The sequence below is a fragment of the Ceratotherium simum genome, chromosome 15, assembly GCF_057802395.1.
Source record: "Ceratotherium simum simum isolate JZ-2026a chromosome 15, ASM5780239v1, whole genome shotgun sequence".
NCBI lineage: Eukaryota > Metazoa > Chordata > Mammalia > Perissodactyla > Rhinocerotidae > Ceratotherium > Ceratotherium simum.
In genome coordinates, this window is record NC_141914.1 from 5534106 (window position 1) to 5556547 (window position 22442).

General features: G+C 39.9%; 1 protein-coding gene across 11 annotated transcripts in view; it reads right to left on the reverse strand.

Moving 5' to 3' along the window:
• Positions 1–22442, reverse strand: part of ABI3BP (ABI family member 3 binding protein) — a 242401-nt gene that overhangs the window by 42914 nt on the left and 177045 nt on the right. For 5 of the 11 annotated variants that reach the window (XM_087439507.1, XM_087439509.1, XM_087439505.1 and 2 more), the window contains 7 exons: positions 22168–22242; positions 15708–15767; positions 15089–15136; positions 14201–14281; positions 12002–12079; positions 7335–7400; positions 5522–5596 (listed from right to left, as the gene is read on the reverse strand). In XM_087439507.1, the coding sequence (XP_087295633.1) occupies positions 5522–5596; positions 7335–7400; positions 12002–12079; positions 14201–14281; positions 15089–15136; positions 15708–15767; positions 22168–22242 (483 nt within the window). The remainder of the gene's footprint in view (positions 1–5521; positions 5597–7334; positions 7401–12001; positions 12080–14200; positions 14282–15088; positions 15137–15707; positions 15768–22167; positions 22243–22442) is intronic. The other 6 variants (XM_087439513.1, XM_087439511.1, XM_087439506.1 and 3 more) reach the window with 3 other exon arrangements.

Sequence of the window (22442 nt, forward strand, 5' to 3'; positions counted from 1 at the left end):
AATATTGCTTATTTGTGGTAGGAAAACAATGTTCCGAGGTTAGTGACTATTTTGTGGCTAATCCCACAGGCATGGTGAAGACAAATGGCTCGTTAGTCTTCTTCCTGTGCCCCCTGTAGGTGGCAATGGGGCCAGGGAAATGACTCATTTGGGCGATTGCTCTGTGCATGGCGTAGGGGAATGCAAAACACTTCCATCTGTTCACTGGGATACCCTGGCTTGGTGAGGATGCTTTACCACAATTTTTCAAGAGTAAAAATGTACTCTGTACTCCAGGAGGCTAGTAAGCTGTATGTGCCTGTAGCAGATCCTTCTTCGCAGCCTTTCTCCAAATCTTTCTACCCTTAAGAAAACAAAGTATTTCAACCCAATACCGTGCAAGCACCTTACACATTCGTTACGTGAACCCTTCTTTGTGGGAGATATCACCCAGGTCCACAGATGAGGAACCCAAGGCAAGGGGACTTAAGCAGCCTACAGCTAGGAAGTCCTGGGACTCAGACCTACACGTGCCCAGCTCCACTTCCACACCAAGTGGCACAGCACAGAGGACTGTCTTCCTCCGGTTGTCGTCTCCCTTCTCTTCTTCCTCACAATGACTCTAAGTGACTTCAGCCCCGGAGTCCTATACTCGGTCTTTTGGGTGGTTTGAGGCGTCACCACTGTGTAGGGCTAAATGGCCACGGCTGGGAGGCGTGTGTCATCAGCTATGCCACTGGTGTGGGGACTCAGAGACTAGCACAAGACCCTGAGCAGGCACATGCAGGTCCACCAAGCCACAGACACTGGTGAGTTGGAGATGCAGGAGAGCATCCTAAATTCTGCAGGATTACTTCAGAGTAAGACCAAAGATACAGTTCCCTTGGCTTCTTTTCCACTTAAGGGAGAAATCAGTAGAAACCAGCCATTTTCTGTCAGTTTCTATATAGGCAGAGACAGAAGCAATACGCTGTTAGGATCCTTAAAAGTAAGTAAGCACCCGGATCAATTAGCTGCTGAACTGGGCTTTCTCTAGCCTTTAGAAACAGATGAAAGTCAGCGGGGTATAACACGTCGCAAAAGACAGCCATGGAGCTGGGAGAAAGAGCACTGAGCTGGGCACGGGAGGCTGAACTCCAGTTCTGGCCTTGCCTCCCTCTAGCTGTGGTTTGTGTGTCGGCCAGGCAGCAGTGTGAGCCACAGAGCCCGCAGACCTGTGAACTTCTGTTGCCCTGAATCGGAGGAGAGCAGGCGAAGGCCAAAGGTAGAGAGAGGAGTGGGAAGGCAAAGAGGAAGCCAGGAAGCGAGACGCTGCAGAGAAAGACTCCTCAGGAATTGGCACCTGACCAGCCAGTCTGGCCCAGGCTGTGACCTGAATTGTTTTTCCCTCAGGCGGATTAATCTTTTCTAAAGGGCAGAGTTGGCTCTGGAAGCACCAAGACTTGAGTTTCAGCACGAGCCCCAGTTGCCATATGGGAGTTCTCCAGAAATCTCTGGATTTACATAGTTCACCCCTTAGCAATTTATTGTCAAAAATGAGGTAACCATTTGGGTATTTTTAACCATGGTAACAAAAACTTTGCAAACACAGTAAACTGGAAATCAATTTCCATATGTATCAGAGGTGGTTTCCTGTGACCAAAAAGGGGTGGTATCTATGGATGTTTGGTCTTTGCATCCCTGTCTCCAAATCCCAGCATCTGGCTAAAAAGTTAGGAGTGATGAGCCAGCAGACTGGAAGACTTAGCCACAGCCCAGAAAAACACATTCCTCACTTCGGAGGAGTCTGGTTTCTGGTTGTCAAGCACACTCCACATGGGGGCAGTCAAGTGTGGATTCTTCATTAGGATGCAGAGAAAGGAGTCTGGGGTTTAGGTATTTAACATATCCACCAGACCACATGTCCCAAGGTGGTTTCCAAATAACACTTTGCCTGGCACGTAATGGGCCTTCCATAAATGTTGGCTGAATGAAAGAATGGCTGCCCAGCGCAGCAGCTTCCTTCTACAGGAAGAAAGTTAGAGAAACTGTCTAGCACAAGGTCGGCTAACTTTTTCTGTCAAGCGTTAGACAGTAAATATTTTCAGCTTTGTGGGCCGTACTGTCTCTGTCACAACTATTCAACAACGCCATTGTATTGTGAAAGCAAGCTGTGTTTCAAAACTTTCTTTATAAAAATAGGCAGTGAGCTGGATTTGGCCCGTGGGACCACAGTTTGTGGTATCCCCTGGTCTAGCGCATGCTTGTTGCATCTCTGGAGTCAGATCTCAAGTTGGTTACAATATATAGAACACATCAGTTAAGCTGAAACACATCTCTGGAAACCTTGAAAAAGCAGAGTGCTGGAAAAACGACCTATCTAAAAACCTCAACCTCTGCAGGCCACTTTCAAGATTTGAGGTGGAGGAATATTTATACATATACATATGAAAAGCACATAAAGTAGGGTCAATGTATGTAATGATGTTATGAAATAAGAAATTTGGCTCAAGATCATTTAAAGATTCCTGCGCTTTATGGAATCATTGCAAGATTGTTACAGAGGCCTGAATAATCAAAGGTCCATAGTTTTGAGATACCAGAATCTTTCTTTTTCAGTCTTCCAAGGGTACAACCTTAAGTGGCCTAAGACCATGAAGAATATGTCCTATAAATCCTAAACACTTTTTTGTGTGTGTGTGTGAGGAAGATCAGCCCTGAGCTAACATCCATGCTAATCCTCCTCTTTTTGCTGAGGAAGACCGGCTCTGAGCTAACATCTATTGCCAATCCTCCTCCTTTATTCCCCCAAAGCCCCAGTAGATAGTTGTACGTCATAGTTGCACATCCTTCTAGTTGCTGTACGTGGGACGCGGCCTCAGCATGGCCGGAGAAGCAGTGTGTCAGTGTGCGCCTGGGATCTGAACCTAGGCCGCCAGTAGCAGAGTGTGCGCACTTAACCGCTAAGCCACGGGTCTGGCCCCTAAACACTTTCTTTATCAACAGATTTTTTTTTAGTGTAAATATATGGGCTGAAAACTTTAGCAGGAAAAACTATAAGAAAATGTATGTGAGATGGATAATAAAGATAAATATTCCGGGCAAGATGTCAAAGTTGGATAAGTAATCAGTTGACACAGAAATGGTGTCTCGTTAAGATTCAATAGAGGCTAGAAGTGAATGTGGATGAGATAGTGGGACTAAGTCAGAGAAGAAAGTAAGCTTAACATGAATACCTGCACTTCTGTAAATAAGCCAGATCAAAACTATGCAGAATCAAAGTAAGGTGGACTCATGTAAGTCTACAACCTGGAGAGAATAGATTTTAAAACATTCTTTTTCTGACCAATTTCTCAAGACATCATTTCCTAGGCAAATAGTCTGAAAGCTATTAAATTTTCCTTTTATAATATGCTACATACTGTCATCTATGATTTCCAATTTATACCATTTACTTCCTTTCTTGCCTTATTGCATTGGCTAAACACTCCACTACTGCTTTCAACAGAAATGGTAAAAATAGGAATCCTTGCTTCTGTTTACAATGTTAGGAGAAAAACCTTCAGACTTTTACTATTAAGTATGATATTAACAGTAGGTTTTTCACAGATGTCCTTTATCAGAGTGGGGAAAATTCTACTTCTGGTTTTCTGAGAGTTTTCATCATGAATGGATTTTGAATTTTGTCTAATTGCTGATTTTCATATTTATTGAGACGATCGTACAATTTTTCTCCTTTGCTCTGTCAATGTGGTGAATTACACTACTTTGTTTGAATGTTGAGCCAACCTTGCATTTCTGAGGTGAAGGTAATTGGGTTGTTATGTGTTATTGTGGTAGACGTGGAGATGTACCACCTAGACCTCCAATTAAGGCTTCCTTGGCTGAGCCCAACTCTGAAAGACCTGTCAGTTGGATGCTCTCTGCTGACCTCACTTCCTGCAGGTGGGCACCAAGTTCTTCCCTGAAGGGGGATTCCAACAGACAGACATTAGAACATAGAACAGATGCAACACATTTGTGTTGGGGATGGACGTGGAGCAAGGAAAGCGAGTGAGCTCAGTGAGCTCAGTTTTCCTACCTGTGCCCACCAACCCATTTCTACCAGCAACCAACTGATGAAATTGAAGAAGCCCTGATAAGAGATCAAACATCCTTCCAAAGCTACGTTAGATGACTTATTACAAAGTTGACTTCATCTACACAAGAAGGTAACAGATGTCAGTTTGTGTTACAAGTGGCTCTGAAAAAATGTTTATATTGCTGATAAACTAAAATACAATAATGCTGTTTTTCCTCTGAAAGATAATTAGCACTTTCCTAGTGAGAATCAATCCTTGATTATACTGAAGGTTAATGACTTTCAAGTTTGATCATAGCTACTTGTTCTTTCATTTGCTTTGTTGACATAAATGCTTTCTTCTATTTTACTTAGGCAAACTCCAGGGAATTATTTTGAATATTAAGAAGATGGCTCTGCTTAGAGCCAGAATGTTTACGTCAATCTGAGAAACTATGCATTGCCTAATCCCACACTTGTGAAGAATAAAAGTAGCAGCTGAATACAGATATTGGAACGCTTTCTTGTTTTTCATGAGTCAGGAATTTATAGTATTTGCCTCATTAATTGTTTTGAAGGGAAATGAATTCCTAGAACTTCAGACACTGTAATAACCTAGTACAAAAAACACATTCTAAAACAAATCTAAATGATTTTTAGACTGAATATCTTCAGGTATTATTCACATCTCTTTCTCATTAGGGAACCATCATGGGTTGATTAAATATATATCCATTAAATAAACTAATTTTCATGCTTTTTTACATAAGCAAGCACAAGATTTGTACTTTTTAAAAAAAATTTCAAAAAAAAATATTTCAAGGGGACGATGCAATCCCATGTTAAGGCATTTAATAGCTACCATTTATCCACTTAGTTGGGCATTTGACCTTTTATCAGATCATTGTCCTAGCCATCTCTATGGTGCCTACTCCTATAGAGCTGTTGAGATTAGGGTCATGTCAGTTAACTAACACGAATGAGTTGGAAACATTAATATGACTGTAACCAGGGTGATCAACTGCTAATTGCTCTTTTGTTTAAATATCATATTTCAGATTGCTAACAGATGCAGGTCTTTTAAAAAAAATTATAGTGGTACTTGTGAAATTATAAACTTGAAAACCTAGTGATCATAGTCTCAAAGACCAAGCCTGAATATTGAAAGTGTTTTGAAATTAGGGAAAATAGGTATTTTGATATTTTCATTTAAGAATTCATATTTAATCAGGATCTTTCTAAGAATCAAGACTATACATGGTAGCTGATTTAGGGGACTGAGTTTAAAAAAGTGAAAAATTCTTCTTAAATGTTCCCACAGACATTTGAAGCTTTGATTTTGTAATGAATTACAATTTTGAATTCCAGTTATACCAAGAACTTCCAAAACTGGTAAAAAAAGATGTTGAAATGTGAGTTGAACGAAATTATAAAAATTGAATGAAAACATTTATAGTTTTGATAGGATGAAAAGGAAATAAATTTTACTTATTTGATCATTACCTGTTTCCATTCCATCCTCTGTGGGCATCCTACTGGGTTTGGGTCTGCTAGGTCTTGTAGTTGTCTTATTCAGAACTACAGTAAAGTGGGAAATAAATAGTTTAGACATTTTCTTATTAAAACTTTGCAGCCAAGGAAAACAAAAACTTCCTAGAGAATTGGAAGTCATTTAACGAGGCAAAAAAAAAAAAAAAACTGATGGCTTACCAAAAAATATTGTTCAGAATATAGAAACCACAATTCTGGTATAAACATTATAGACATGAATTTGGGAATAGAGACCTGAGTTTGTACTCTGAGGTGATCACTCGACTTGAAAAAATAACTGGTAAGGGAATTTATATTTCCAAGTGGGGAATATCTTGGTTCATTCATCAGCACTAGATACGTTCCAAAATGGAACTGAAGAAAGAGCAGGACCACATATGCCTGAGGAAAAACCAAAACTTGAAGTGTATTTGTTTGTCAAGGCCTTAATTCATAACTCATAAGTTGGTGGTTCTTTTGCAGGAGTCTCTAGGTACCGATGTTCCCTCATAATACTGGCATAAGTCCATTGGTGAACATGGAAATATGATGAAGCCATTTCAATTTCTCCCCTGCTCATAGAAAGTCAGAGCATCACCAAAACTTTAAGAGGTCATCTGTATCATCCTCTGTTTAGAAGACTCTTTAAGGAAAAAACACTAAGTGTATTGTGGTTAGAAAGCAAGCTCTGATGTCAGATTGCTTGCCTTCAGTTGCACTTTCTTGCTTTTTCCACGCCTCAGCTTCCTCAGTTGTACCTCACAGGACACATGGCAAGCCCTCAGACAGTGTGAGCTATTATTGTTACTGTTTGATTATTTTGCAGGAAGCTTTAATATAACCAGCCACACATTAAGCTCTCAACAGCTATCATGATACAAAAGTCACATGAAGCTACGTTTGTTTATAAAAGATGTCTGTGCCTAACTACCTTTAGGAGTTGGAGGATTACTGCAAAAAAATATGGGCTCTCCACAAACCAAAGGAGAGAAACAATTATTTGTTCTTTTTCCCATGTGCATGGAGAGATGTTCACCAAGAACGTCAATTTATAAGCCAGTTTCATAATTTAGAACTTCAAGAAGACTTCTTAGAATCACAACAGAAAACACCAGTGTCTTTGGTCCACCTTGCACTGTAGCATAGGAGTGATCTACCTGGACCAAACCAACCGCTTCAGGTTAACTTCTCCCTAACAAGCTCCAGTGAGGAGAATTTAGCAAATTTAAAGTGATTTCTAATGTTTAATTATCATTTTACTTTTGCTGTTTATAACCTCTAAATTGGGGTGTTTTTTTTTTGTTTTTTTAATCATCTGAAGGAATCAAGTAAAGATATTCTCCCAGAACAAGATCCTTTTATATTGGAAGAGACCATCTTTTCTTAAAAGATAAATAACATTTGAAAGCAAGTAATATCACATCATAACTAACTCTAATGCTATCTCTATAATTGCCATGGAAAATTAACGGTGTGTGTGTGTTTGTGTGTGTCTCTGTGTGTTTGATTTATGCACAAATACTATTATAAAAATACTTTTATATTGATAAAGCTCCATAGTAGTCTCTGAACTGATCATCCTTAAAAACCTCAGTCAAGTCTTGCCACTTCCATGGATTGATTGCTATCTCTCTACTTATCCACAAGGATCAGAATCTCTGTACGTCCTTTATTGCAATTAAGGATATACTATATCCCTCTTTTGGTATATTTGGCTATTTCAATACATTTTATATCTTCTCAGATGTGTTGATTATTTAGGTCATCAGAAAGAGAAACAACTTACCAGGTCTGATGCGTGGTTTGTCAGGGGTTCTGGGCCTCACAGGAGTAGTATACAATCTGTGTGGTGCTGAAACAGACAAAATGCTTCATATTTAATAACCAACACTCCAAAGCCCATTACATGGAGATTGAGCACCTTAGGGACCAACAACTCACACACTTTGCATGGAATTATAAAGAACATTCTGAAACCTCCAATTATACATTACAGCGTGGATGCTAAAGGAAAGTAAAAGAAGTGAAAGTATTCATGACTGGAAATTAAAGGTGCACATAGTCAGAGTGAGGTAGGTTGTTTGTAATGTGTGTTAAGGATTAGTCATCATTTAGCCCATGTTTTTCAAGAGCATTTATTTTACTAGATGTTTGCTTAACATGGTAAACATATAAGCCAACCATCTATGCACCCAACCATCCATCCATCCATCCATCCATCCATCCATCCATCCACCCACCCAACCATCTATCCATCCATCCATCCATCCATCCATCCATCCATCTATCTATCCATCCAACCATCCATCCATCCATCCATCCATCCATCCATCCATCCATCCGTCCGTCCATCCATCTATATCTCTCAATTAGGGAATCACTGTGGAACATTATTTTGCCAAAAAAGACAAGTAATCTTTTTTTTTTTTTTTTGGTGAGGAAGATCAGCCCTGAGCTAACATCCATGCCAATGCTCCTCTTTTTTTTTTTTTTTGCTGAAGTAGACTGGCCCTCAGCTAACATCTATTGCCAATCCTCCTCCTTTTTTTTCCCCGTTTCTCCCCAAAGCCCCAGTAGATAGTTGTATGTCATAGTTGCACATCCTTCTATTTGCTGTATGTGGTACGCCACCTCAACATGGCCAGACAAGCGGTGCGTCAGTGCGTGCCGGGGATCCAAACCCGGCTTGCCAGTAGCGGAGCGCGCACTTAACCACTAAGCCATGGGGCCGGCCCAAGACAAGTAATCTTAAAGGCAAGAAAGAAAAATATTCTTAGGTAGGTTAAAAGAGAAGAGTACGAACATGTGGTTTGTATTAAACTGTCTTTGCTCATGAATCATGAAGTGAATAAATACTCAGAGTGCCATCCATTAGAGCTTTAGGAACAAGAGAACATGACCTCTGGTGCTCTGCCCGTCAAGACAGGGTGAGCAAGGAATGAAAACTCCAACAAGCCCTGGAACCAACGTGCCACTTTGTCACTTCCTGCTCCTGTTATCCAAGGCCTGGCACAGACAGGAGTCCTAATGAAGACTTGTTGAATAAATTTAAAAAATGAGCGACCATTGTAAGCAAGCAAATTCACGAGAAACTCAGCTGAAATATTTTTGCTTCCTAAGGTTTTAGAGCGTGCCTTCATGCTGGAATTCGTCCATCCTTCCCTTCCCTCCTCTGCCCCCCTTGACACATCACACTGCCTCCTGCCACCAGCTTTCTTGGTAATGCTTTAGCTAAGACTGGAAAAAATTTTTCTTGCAACTATGTAAGTAGATTACATCGTTTTGACGGTTTCGTTCACATCTTGAGTGGGTATTTATGTAACCATAAATCAGCAATGCCTTGCCTACTAACTTAAAAAAAATACACCTGTGAAACAGATTATAATGTAGCTCATTTACAAGCTTCCAATGTGAAGAATGATGAGCAGAATTTTGCCACACTTCAGGCCAAAAGCAACAGACACATACTAAAATTCCCTGTAGGTTTAGCGTGGCCTTTCAAAGTGTAATAACTAGAGCAAACAGAGATACTGCTGTTATAAAAAATTGGTTCTCACACACCCTAAAGTGCATGATGATGATTTGCAAATGTTTTCCTTCAATCTTCCTTGAAAGTTGTAGGATTCCCTGTCAATTTAATCTATTTCAGCTTTTCATGTTAATTTTTTCAATGTTAGATTGCTTTTGCTTAAAGAAATACAAGGACCCCGGCTCTTATTAGTCTCCTTCTAGAACACATATGAGCTTTAAAACTTTAGACAGGAAAGAGCAGAACACAGAAATAATCAGCACAACATTCATTATTTCAAAGCCACAGGATCAGAATTTTTGCTTTATTTTTTTCCATAGTCTTAAATCTAGAAAGAACTTTTTATAAAAGAGCTGAAATATAACTTAAGTTTACGCCATGAGTTCCTCATACAGCTCATCACCAAATAGCACATGGCCTTGAAAAAATTGCTCTAGGTTTTCAATTTTAAACTAAAAAAGATAAAGACACAAGACCTTTGTGAGTTGTAACTCTGTAAACATCATTTCCACATAGTTTTTGGTGACTAATAAAAATAATTTTAAAAGATGGCTTCATATCTAAATAGTTTTATAAAAATCTAATTAAAAAGAGCATTAAAAATGCTCTATGAAGATAAGATCAAAAATAAACAAACAGGGATTACAGGAGAAACATCTTGAAGGACCCACGTCCTGCCCAGTACTGGGAGAGGGGAAGGAGGATTCAACTTTCCCTGGGTGGGGTAGGGTCAGGGGGCTGAAAAAAGTAAAACAATCAAAATGTCCCCAAAGTGCCTCTGGCCAAGTGGGTTTCTACCTTAGGTTGAGACGAGAAGGGTGGAGGAGAGGAGCTTGGACATTTCAGGGTTTCGGTTACGGCTGCAGGAAATTGTCTCAGCAGACAAAGGAGCAAGGGTGCCACAGAGAGAAGGTGTTGGAGATTCCACTAGCAGGCTCACGCTGTAGGTGTTAGGCACAAAATCTCTTTGAAGCACTTGGGCCCCACTGCTGAGGCCTGGAGACCAAAAAGCCACAGGTCACGGTACACACACGGGTAGAGTGCAATCAAGAGGAGCCATTTCACCCCTACGGCATCTCTCTCACACTGTCGTATGCTATGTTGTGCATCTAATATCTGACCTTAAAAACTCAACACAAGAAAAACAAAACAGTTGACTGACCTCCTCTTCCGTAGAGCTCAGGCACACGTTTGTGAGGGTTTTATGAGGGTGCTCCTAGTGACACACAGCATGCTGTCACTAAAGTTGACCTGCCACTCCCAAGAAATGCTACTGGGCTGGACCACGATTTGGCTGCTACTCTCATCCCTAAGATGGGTTCTTTCCTGGGATGTCCTTTGTCATCTCATGCAAACGAATCCCTGGTGAGTTCACGCTAAGATCCTTGGAACCAGCCTAGAAAAGTATGAAGCCTAGGGCAGTGCAGTTTAGGCTAAGCTAGGGATCCTCAGAGCATAAGGGTATAATTAAAATGTAGTGTATTATATGACTATGTTAAGACATTTCATACAATGATGTCAGATCCTGGATATGCATCCAATCAACTGTGAAACTCCTATCTGATAAAACCAGGTTCTAGAAGGAATTTGATAAAAATTCCACATACACTAGTAATGGTGACACAACACTGATATTCCTTTTAAAGCAAGAAAAAGCAAAAACAAGGAAAGAACAGGCCTATGATATTTTATTCTCAATTCTGAAATCTCTGAAGCTCTAAAAAGCTGAAATCTTTTTCTCATTTGGTGGCACAACCTGAGCTGAATAGTCTTTATTTATGATGCTTATTGTAAATATTTATATATATTGCTGCAAAAACATTCATGTGTTTGATTATGAGAATCCAGCTATCTTCTATTAGCCAGACATCAAAGAGATTTGCAAAAACATAAAAAATAAACATACAAAAATCAGGGGGAGGATATAGATATAACATGATTGAACATCTGTTGTTGAAGCTGGTAATGAGGATGTGGGAGGGCTATCATTATATTATGCTTCTTACTTCTGTGTATATTTGTAAATAAATAAGAAGTTAATAAATATAAAGGTGATGAAGTAAATAATAAAATAAACATTTAAAACATAAAATTAAACCAAACAAGCAAGTAAAAAAAGATTTAGAAAATTTGCAAGAACTGTCCTATGCCATAGAGAGTGTTCTCAGTCATATTTATTTAGGCTATGTACTGCTCCACTTATTATAAAATACACACCTTAAAATTAGATTTCTTTTACTGTTATCATTTCCTCTTATTATTTCAAATTTGTTACACCAAATTTTCCCCCCAAATTATAATTGATAATGAGAAAGTAAATTTGTCTTCCAACTCCTTAAAAACAGTTTGCTTTGTTTTTTGGGCTTCCTCCCATATGATAGAGGTAGAGATGGGCAAAAGGAGTAATTTAGAAAAAAAGAAAGAAAACACGAAAATACTGGAAATCCACAACTGGTTATAACCCAAGTAGGACAGAAAAATTTAAAAAGGAAAGACTTCTGGGAGCATGAAGATGAGATTGAGCTTTGTAGAGGTGAGTTTATCAAGTTGGGGAGATGGGACAGAGGGAGAAACAGAGGAAGAGAAAGGAGAAGGAGGAAGGTGATAAAGACTGTTACTTATCAGATGCAGAAATGAGGCAAATGAAGGTCAAGCAAGGAAAAAAAGGAGCTTTCATTCTTAGTTATCAGCATCAAATGGTCAACAATACATCCAAAAGCACAGCTCTAGCTGAAGAACTTGTCTTCCCTATAGTCAACTGATATTTATATAGATATTCATATCTGGCTGATGTCCTGCACCTATGAAGTGAAAAAAATCAAGTAATTCATTGTGATGAGAAATTACATTCTGAAAGAAAATTTCTTTCCTGATTAAAAATGAAGAAGGAAAAGTTACTGTCAGAGGTGAGGAAGTAGCATTACCCTGAGTTGTCTTGGCCAGCTCAGTTGTTCGTGGGATCTTAGTGGTGAAGAGTTCTTGGGTGGACTCGTCTGTTTCTTCTGGGGAAAAACACAGTAAGATGGCTTCCTTTAATAATTGTCATTATGAACATGTAAAAAAAACCCACACTCTTTTCTGCCCCATGCGATGAGCAAAGGGTAAATTGCATTTATAAGTGTGTCCAGTAATCATAATGATTCAAAGTTAATGGTACATTGAAATAACTTTCACTTATTACATTTGCTGTTTTCTTGCACTGTTATTTTAATGACTATTATAAGGATTTCCAAAAGCTTTTAGCTCAGGATCATTGTTGCAGGATCCTGGATGTGACTATAAAAAGTGTGCCTCCTAACTGCCTTCCTGTCTCCACCCTGTTCCAGAAATTCCACAAGTTATTTGGGTGAACTGGAAAAGAAACAGATCAGATGAAAAGATGCATATGTACACCACATAAGAATAAAAATTCTTCTATTTTCCTCATGTGAAAATCAAAGTCTATGTTTACTGACATACGGGCACATTTCTCCTGACAAAATAAAAAACCAGTATAGCAGTAGTTCCACCCCTAACATTATCTTGCAATCATTACGACATCATACAGACATAGAAAATTACCTGGTTCCCTTTGCCACATACTGGATCCAAGAAACTACTTGGTACAAATAATATACTGTCGTCTTTTTTCTGCCCTGCTCTACAATCTGGATTCTATCGCAAGAGAGATACTTGTGATAGAGGGCAGGTGATGGTTCTTGCTTCAATAAACCAAGATACATTAAAAAAAATAGGGAGTGGATGCTAGATCATCAGCACGTCCGGCAGTGATTCTTGACAAGTACTTTTGACTTCGCCATCACGGGTGACGTTGACTTTGTAGGTCTTGGCTACCATAGATGCATATTTGGTAATTAGGGTGTATTTTGCGCACGTAGTTTTAAATTTTTTCTTTCAAAAAGGATTTTATTTAAAAATGTGATCAGTAACTTCATTTCAACAGAAAGGATGGATTTATTTGAAAAGGGATGAGGGAGGAAAATAAGGCCACTAATTTAAACACAGCAATGTGGAACGTAGCATGGACAGGGCAGAGAAGCCAAAAATCGCAAGCTGGGAACTCTTGTTTTCCAGTTCATTTTCAACCAAGCCAGGCAAACTAGGGTTTCCCACAGTGAGCACATTGGTGCTGAGCTCCTCGAGAGCATGGCCAGCTCATCCCAACCAACCATCCTGACTCACCCAGCATCATTTCTGCAGGTGACCCACACGCTCATCAGATTAGTCTGGCCGCCATTCTCTGTCTTGTGCCTCTGCCCACCTGTCTTTAACCTGAAAGGACCTTTAGCATCTTTAACTTCAACTCTTACTCCAACTTGAAGACCCAGTGTAAATGTCACCTCCTCTGTGAAGCCTTCCCTGATGCCCCCAGGTAGTCTGCCTGTTCAGCATGCTGCTCATTTCTCTATCACACTCGTTGTAATGTATAACCTTGGAGTGAATCCCGGGAGCTACAGTAACTGAGTGTGCGGGTTCCAATCTGGCTTTGACATTAGCTGTGTGACTTGGCCAGATTTTTAAATCTCCTTATCCCTCAATTTTCTAATCTGTAAAATGGGGCAAGTAACAGGACCTACCTCACAAAGCTATTACGTGCCTTAAACTAAAAAATACGTGTAGAATACCGAGTGGCAAGCAGGAAGCGTTACTATGACAAATCCTGTCTTCATACAAGATGGTGAGCTCTCCAGGAGAAGGACCCACCTCTACCACAGTTTTATTTTGGAAGTCCCATTGCTTAGCATTGCTCTTAGTACCCACAAAATACTCAATAAACACCAGATGAAATTTTTCTTCCAAATGCAGTTTCAAATATGGAAAAAGCAACAAAAAAGTACAGCATTGATGTGCTTTGGGAAAATTCTTCTTTTCAGAACACTTGAAGTGTTGTCAAAACGTTTTAAAACATTCTCATTTTATATTAAATATCAGCATAACTATTAGAAGGACAAATATACAGGCAATGTAAAAGAATCGAGTGAAATGGATATTTTTTATAATGGTAAAAAGAAACCCTCTGTTGTCTGGAGACAACCTGTGAACACAATGTACGTATGGCTACTTTAAGGATATGCTCTGAAAGGTGGGTCCTCATAGGACTGAAATATCAAAACAAAATTTACCCAGAGTGGTTTGTCGTTCCTCTTGACTAGGGCTTGGTGACATCATAGGAATGAAAGGGCTCCCGCGGGTCTCTAAAGGAGCTGCAGAAGACAAGTCCCAAGGGAGTTAATCTTTGGATTCAGAAGCTAGCACCAGGCCAGAATGACATGACACGAGATTCCTTCATTTGAAATCGAAAAAGGGAAACGTTAAGCGAGTCATAGAGAGGAACGTTCAGTGTGCACAGACCTTCAGGAAAATGATGGTGGACTATTAGAATAATGGTTCTCAACTGTTTTCTCCACCACGAGAGATAATACACGACATTCAGTGCTTGACACATTGCATGACCGTGCCTGGTTAAGATGGGGCGTGGGTCAGACATGGTCCTGGATCTGTCCACTGTAGGTCTCCCACCCGAAACAGCAAACAGGATGAAAGGATGAGTGAGAATATCATCACTGTGTGATCATCTGGAGTCTGCTCAAGTTTATTTTTAAAAATAAACAATTAGCAAATTTCAGTATTTTGACTAATATTAATAATAATTACTTTCCAGCATCTTTCAGAACTTGCCAGTGTGTTGCAACAGTACAGCTGAGAACCACTAAACCAGCAGAAAGGTTAACTAGATGGGCATGAGTAAGGTGGAATCATCCTGAACACAGAGATGAATGAGGTAGGTGAGGACGAACTCGGTAGTGAGCTGTCTTAAGTTGGTCTTCAGAGCAAAGCCTCTACAACGCTGAAATCATTGCTTTTCTATTTTGGAAAAAGTAATAATGAGAATAAAAGGATGAAATGGTTTGAGAAGGATGATGTTTCAATATGATCATTTGAGAAAGACGTGCAGGCCTGATAGTAGCAGAGAAAACAATTAGAGGTGGTCAATACGGGAAAACCATTACCTACTGTTGCCTCTGGGAGGTCAATTCTAAAGGTAACAGGCTGCAGAACTAGGCCAAAAGCAAACCAAAGAAACATGTTTATGAGAATTATTACCTGGTGAAGTAAAAATAGTTTCTGTGTTTCTATGTGCATCCATTCAAGCATTTAAACATTCTCTAAGAACCAAAATAAGTACGAGAAATTCTATATATTAGTTGCCACCCAGGGAACTTAGTTTAGCTAAAACTTTAAAGTTCTCATTCAGTGTCACCTTGAGGAAAAATTTTGAGAAGGCACCCACATTTTTTACTTAAAAGTATACCCACAGTTGGAATGTTTTATATTTACATTTTGAAAGAAGTTCAAAATGGTTGGTTCAGTGAATAATTATCTTATAATTTCAGCATGATCTCCTATTCAATTAAAACACTTCCAGGGAAAATAACTAATTATATACTATTCCCTCATGTTAACCAGGGAAAAAATTCACACGGATTGTATGATTAAACCTTCTCAAAAATAAATATACATTTTATATTGATAATTTTCTCTGAACTTCACCTACATCGCAATCATTAAAAAAATATATTTACCTCAAGAAATATACTTCCTAACTGGAAAATAAAATAATTCATTTACCAGGTTCGCTCTGAGAGACTGCGGGGTCTGGTTTATGGGGAAGGACCACATCTCTCGGAACTGAAAGACAAAGATTATCAAACCCTGTGTACCCAATGTCACAGCTGCAGCGAAACAGCCCACAGATATGAAATTCTGGAAAGCATGGATGAAGCAAAGGCACTTTCACAACGGCTAAAGAGCAAAGCCGAGAAGATGACCATTCTTCTCAAAATGGAAAAACGGCATTATGTAGGGAATGTTCTAGTGGCAGTAAAATAAAGTTGGTCACAGTTCATTCTGAAGCCTCCCTTGAGGAACGAAAAAAAGAGGAAATAACTAATGTAATTCAACACAAGAAAGTAGGTCTCCCTCCAGCTGTCTTCAAATTAGAAAGTCAGTTTCCGCCTGAAGGGGTTAGGTGCCATTTGATATTCATGCTAAAATTCCACTGATAGTCCTAGAAAATACACTGTCTAAGATAAAGTGCATAAATGGTCTGCAAATTGAGGGAAATGGCAAGAAAGGCAAAACTCTCCAGAGTCTAAGAGGAGAACAAAGTCTTATTCTAAAAGGCACTAACAGTTAATAGGGAAGAAAACAGAGCTAAAGCAATCAGCTACCCATTAGAAGGCACCACATGTGGTTTATGAGCGCACTTGTTACAGACTAAACGCTACATAAACGTTGCCGTTCTTGTCATTCTTAGTTATGCGGCTTCCAGTACGTTAGGTGTCAGGGCCTCCTGACATACGAGAACGAGGAGACAAAGGAGAAAATTATCAGCTAAACAACAGACCTACCCATATTCAGTCCCTGAATATATATTCAGATATCCAGTATATCTTGAATGCCTGCACCCATTTCTATGTTGACAAAATAAAACAGTCGGCTGGGAATTTGATATCTTATTTCTCATTGGGGAAAATACCAGCGTGATTTGTCTATTATTAGTACCAGATTTCTATGGCAAAATCTCCTTCCAAGAGCAAGGTAACGTACTTCTTTGACTTAGTTTCCCCACAAAGAGGACCTTCTCAGCCCTACTCCCTCACTGAGAAGTCGTCCCACCACACTGAAGATTTTGTAAATAGCAGAGTCTCTTTGGTAGGCAATGTGATTTTTTTGCATCTTATATGATGCTGGGGAAAAAATTTAGGATTCAGGGTAGAACGCTGCGTCAGAGAAAGATGAAGAAAACTTTTGTACCATGAGGTGGCCGAGCACCACTTTACCATAGATGTAGAAATAGGTCATATAAAATGGACATTCTCTTTCTACTGCCTTTGGGGATCATATTTAACCTGCATATCACATTTGTTCTTAGTCTAGGCCACTGGGTACCAGTGAAATTACAGCTGTGGAATTTGGTTCACTGAACAGAAACTTGACACAGTTAGAACTTCTATGAGCTAAAAGGTAACACCCATGGGAGCTGGGAGAGCTGGATTTTTTTTTTAAAGAAAAAAGCCAACTTCAAAAAGATGGGTGGTTGACAAAGTTAGAGAAAATCCGTCACAATAGTGAACATCTCACCTTTGCTGTGTGGTATTTTGGGGGATTCAAATGGTAAAATACGAGGAATTTCCAGTTGTAAGTCCAACTAATGTTTATCTGGCAGGTGAAGGAGAGGCATTTGGATTCGGCTCTGAGAAGGTCACGACCACACAAAGCAGCGTGCGGTGTATAAATACCCTAACTGGTTACAGCCCCAGACTGTATACACAAAGAGGAGCTGGGATTAGGGACAAGAGAAGCTAAGAAGAAACGTGCTACCATAAATCCTACAGACTGTAAATACGTCACTCGCCGCCTGCTTCGGTTTACTGAGGAACCCAGGCCAGAATGATGTGGATTCCTGCTGCCGCGACTGGCGCTTTTTACCCACGAAGTGATGATTTAATAAACCGCCACAGCAGACTTTCTAAGGCAGGTGAAATCAGTGGAAAGGAAAGAAACAGAAATATTCACAGGAAAGGGATATGAATCATTCTCTTACTTGGCCAACTGCAGCTCCAAGAAAAGCAAGTTTTTTTTTCTCTTTCCTATGTGGCATTCCTCATGTATTAAACTGAACAAGAGCACGATTCCTAAACCTAAATCTTCCCTGCCAGGGGAAACTGATCAATGTAGAGAATGACAATCCGTTTGAGAAGGCTGTTTTGATTTTCTTATAAGAGTATTTACCATTATTATATTTTAGACTCAATTATATTAAGCTTACCATTTATATTAACTAACCAATTATATTAACTGTCTTTTGAATAAAGGGCACCACTCCAAAGAAAAACTCAGCTAACACAAGACAACCATGAGTGGAGTGTCTAATATGGACAAATGTAAATGATTGTGCGAGAATGTTTTGCCAGAGTAGATGAGGGGATTAATGTGTTATTCTCTGATACAGATGGAGGGATCTGAAGTCTTCAGTAAGGTTTATCCCTGCAAGAGGCTGCAAAGAGACTGATTCTCTTAGACCGGTCCTACAGGGTAGACCACACACGCTTACCCTCTAGACTCCTACTCTTTATTCTGACCTTGCACTGTTAGGGCCAGGCTGAGAGGAAGCTTCCTGCCCTGTGGAAGCTACTTCGTCTGTGCTCCCGGCCACCTCCCTCCCTTCTCCTCCGGGACATTTCACTTTCCATTATTTCTGTGATCTTACTTTTTCTCCACTAGTCCATATTTCCATGTATCCACGAGATCCTCCCTCTCCACCTATAAAACAGCCCAAATGCTCCAACCTCCCCAAAATAATTGTCATTTCCTGACATGACCTCCCCTTCAAACCACCCCTCTCTCGCTCTCATTCCTTTAATCAAAAAACTATACAGTCACACGTTGCTTAACGATTGGGATATGTTTTGAGAAATGTGTCATTAGGTGATTCGTCGTTGTGTGAACATCATAGAGTGTACTTACGCAAAGCCTACTGCACACTCTGTGGTACTGATCTTATGGGACCACTGTCATATACGTGGTCCATTGTGTTGTTATGCAGCACATGACTGTCTCTGCCTCTGCTTCCTGGTCTCTCAATTGTGTCTTCTTCATGCACTGTGGTCTGGCTTCCATTTCACTAATCTCCAGCAATCATGGATCCAAGATGCCTTATCCATAGTTCTGAAATCCAAAATGTTCTGATAACTGAAAGTATTTTTCTAACTTATTTGACAGCAAAACTTGACTAGAACTGACCTAAGGGCTATTTACAGTTGTTATTCATCCTGCTTAGTAGGACTCTTCATCTTTCTCACTGCAGACATATTGACATGTCTGTAATTGCTGGTGTCTGTGCTGCTTTACCTTTCTGAAAATTGCTGCATTCTGAAGCATCGGTCCACAGGTTTCAGACGCGGGCTCGTGGACCCGCACTGTCAAGCCCAGCAGCCTTCTGACCACTCTTCGCCTCACTGTCATTGTCCACCACGCTTCCCTGCCTTGCCTGCTGGGTCCCTCTCTCCCGGTGCTCTCCTATCTTTTTCGACAGCAACTTCTGCTGCCTCCTCTTCCTCTGTCCACTCCTTGCATATAACTGTGTCCCCTAAGTCTCTGATCTTTGATCTCTTATTTTCTCAGTCTATACTTTCCCCTGGATATCATCCACTCACAAGATATAAGAACCTTCTATATGTAGGCATGTGACTCCCAAATCTACATCCCAAATCCTGACATCTGTTTCAAAATCCAGAAATACATTTCGGCCACCAGTTAGACATTCCCACTTGAAAGTCCTACTGGCCCTCTAAACCTAGCACACACAAACACAAGCCTTTATCCCACCCACTGTGTTCCCTGCCTTTGTTAGTGGCATTATTATCTACCAATTGCCCGAGCTAGAAACGACAGTGTCATCCTTGTCTTCATAACACCATTCCGTCATTGTCTAGGTCCCAGCACTTCCATCTCCAAAGGCATTTCAGCATGGTTCCCTTACTTCCTACCTGCAAAAATGCTGAGTGTGACTGCAAATTAGAATTTACAAGAAAGAGTAGTTACACAGAGCATTTGTGAGGACTGGATAGCTTGCTGAAATCTAGATTTTCTTCCTGGTTGCTCCCAATGACTGAAGTCTATCCAAATACCTGGGAGCCAGAAGGATCACCACAAAGCCAAGACAGCCCTTGGTGCAGAAACAAATCTGCAAAGAAGGCACAGCTGTGTTGAGTCCTTTGCTCTGAATCTTATATCATTTCTCCAAGGCAGAGCCAAAGAAAAGCCAGTTCTGTTTTGGTTCTGGACATGCTGTGTGGGCTCAGTTTGTCAAAATTCCCCATTAAGTTTTATAGATAATTCAACTGAGTGGCTGGAAGATATTTTCTAACGGCCTAACTAGATGAAAACTGCATCATGCCTAGGAATCTACAGAATGGAAGAGCTGTACAGTGAACCCCACATTGACTTCTTATTTGATACAGGTCTAGAAATTCAAGTTTATTACTTCTGATATCTCTGAGAATAAGTTTTTTATTTATTTATTTTTTTGTGTGAGGAAGATTGGCCCTGAGCTAACATCTTTGCCAATCTGCCTTCATTTTACATGTGGGATGCCACCACAGCATGGCTTGATGAGCGTTGTGTAGGTCCACACCCAGGATCTGAACCCAGAAACCCCGGGCCGCCAAAGCAGAGTGTGCGAACATAACCACTACGCCACCAGGCTGGCCTCTCAGAATAAGTTTTGAGACAAACATCGCAATAAAACATAACTCTGTGCTGACTTCAGCACTACATTTTACACTTTTAGACTTTACAGAGCACCTATTTCTCTAGGATACCAGTGCATATTAAATATACATGCAATTTACCCTGCTTTTGGAGGTATAGCCTGCCGGAGCCAATAAACAAGGTCTTGGGTGCATGAGGATGCAAACCTGAACTTAGATGCAACCCAGAAACTGAACACAACACAATCTACTGTTTGAACTCTTGTGAGAAAATTGAAATGTAGTAACAGTTGTCTTATGATTATTCCTGTTGGTACCACACCCCTGGGGCAAGAGGGGAACTCTGATGTTCATGATGGTGGGACCAACACCAGGGTTAGAGACAGAATTCTGACTGAACTTGTGGAACTGGAGAGTCAAGAGAACAAGTCCACAGAGGCCCCAGGGGGACTGTGTGTGGTCTTCCAGTGCTCGAGCTTACGGCTTCGAGTTTCCGTGAAAAATAAGGTGTTGGTGGAATTAAGGCAAATATTAGACATTAAAAAAGAAGAAAAAAGTTTAACTATTAGATACATTGGTTTAATAACATTAAATCACATCAGAGCCAACAGTGTTACTTTCTTTAATGAAAAGGAAAAGTGAATAAAATCACTCAAATCTACTGTTGTGATCTGTAATGACTTAATTTCTGTTACATTTCTTTTCTGTGACTGAAGACAAGTTGGCCTTTTTGCAAGTGGGAAGATCAGCTTTTTTTAAATTGGTGTTTATAGTATTGGCTGTTGCATTGAATGGTACAAATTTAAATTCTAGACTTCAAGGCAAAGGAGCCTCTCTCTAGCCCACCACCACTGCCACGGCAACAATAACGCCCTCCACTTACACAATCTGGAAAGCATTATAGCAAGTGAATTTGGGCATCCTTCCAAAATATCACCATTTCAAACTACTGCTCAGAAATCCTTTGGTTCTGGGAATGTTCTATATGCTTTTAGGAGCAGCTAGAAATTTATAATAATTGTACTTTTAAAAAGAAGGAGAGAAAACTTATAGTATTTCCCAGATACGCAAGTTAAAAGTGAGCTTGGTTTGGCTTATTGGAGAACTGTTGAGCTAATAGTCGCTTTCTGCGGTCACTTGAGGACCCAGAGCATTGGTGGCCAGACCAGGAATGGCTGGGTCCTTGCAGTCCCCTCCCTGACTACTCCCACAAAAATGAGATTAGTTCCCCATAAATGGACAAAAGGCCTTCTCAGATGATAGGCAAGAAATAGATTTGTAGCTAAAAAAATCATTTTTTTTTTAAACAAATTTCTTGTCTCTTAATCCAAGCTATCGCTCCATGCACTGGTAAAATAGAATGTGACAGAAAAAAACCCCTAAAACCTCAATGCTGATAATGTAAAATTTCTGAACCTAAGAAAATGGTTACACATCATTTCCTCTGTTTGTAAAACATTATTTTATCATTTTTGTGGAAAAATCCAGAATTCTTTATCTTATTTTGGTGAAACATTTGAACATAGCATAGTTAGCTTTGGTAGGTTATTTTTTATGTCAGAAAATAAAAACTTTAGTTCTAAAAGAAACATTCTACCCTTGGCATAACTCTCTGCCTTTTGACTGTATCATTAGCTTACTACGCGAGCACTTGGGTAACTCCTAGGAAACCTATGCAACGACCATACCATGCACGATACACAACAAGGTATCTGAACCTAAGTGAAATGTTGGCCTCACATGCATCAGAAGTTTCACTGCAGCAGAGTGGGACACAGAATGCATTTGGCTTAAACAGGAAATAAAGCATTTACCAGGTGGAGTGTATGACCCTTCTGGACTTGGTGACGTTTTTGGCTTTGAAGTAACAGGCTGGGACATCTTTGGAGCTGAAAGAGAGAACCCAGATCAGGAGTCATTTGGTTGCAGCATCTCCCAGTCACGCACATAGCTTACGACAAAGTGTTAAGTCCGACCACTGACGAAACCAAGTATTGAATAGTAGTTAGATGGAAAAGTAAACTTTAATCTCTAACAATAGATCAGTCAGAATTCTTGATACTTTTAGAAAAATGAAATCTGAGAAACC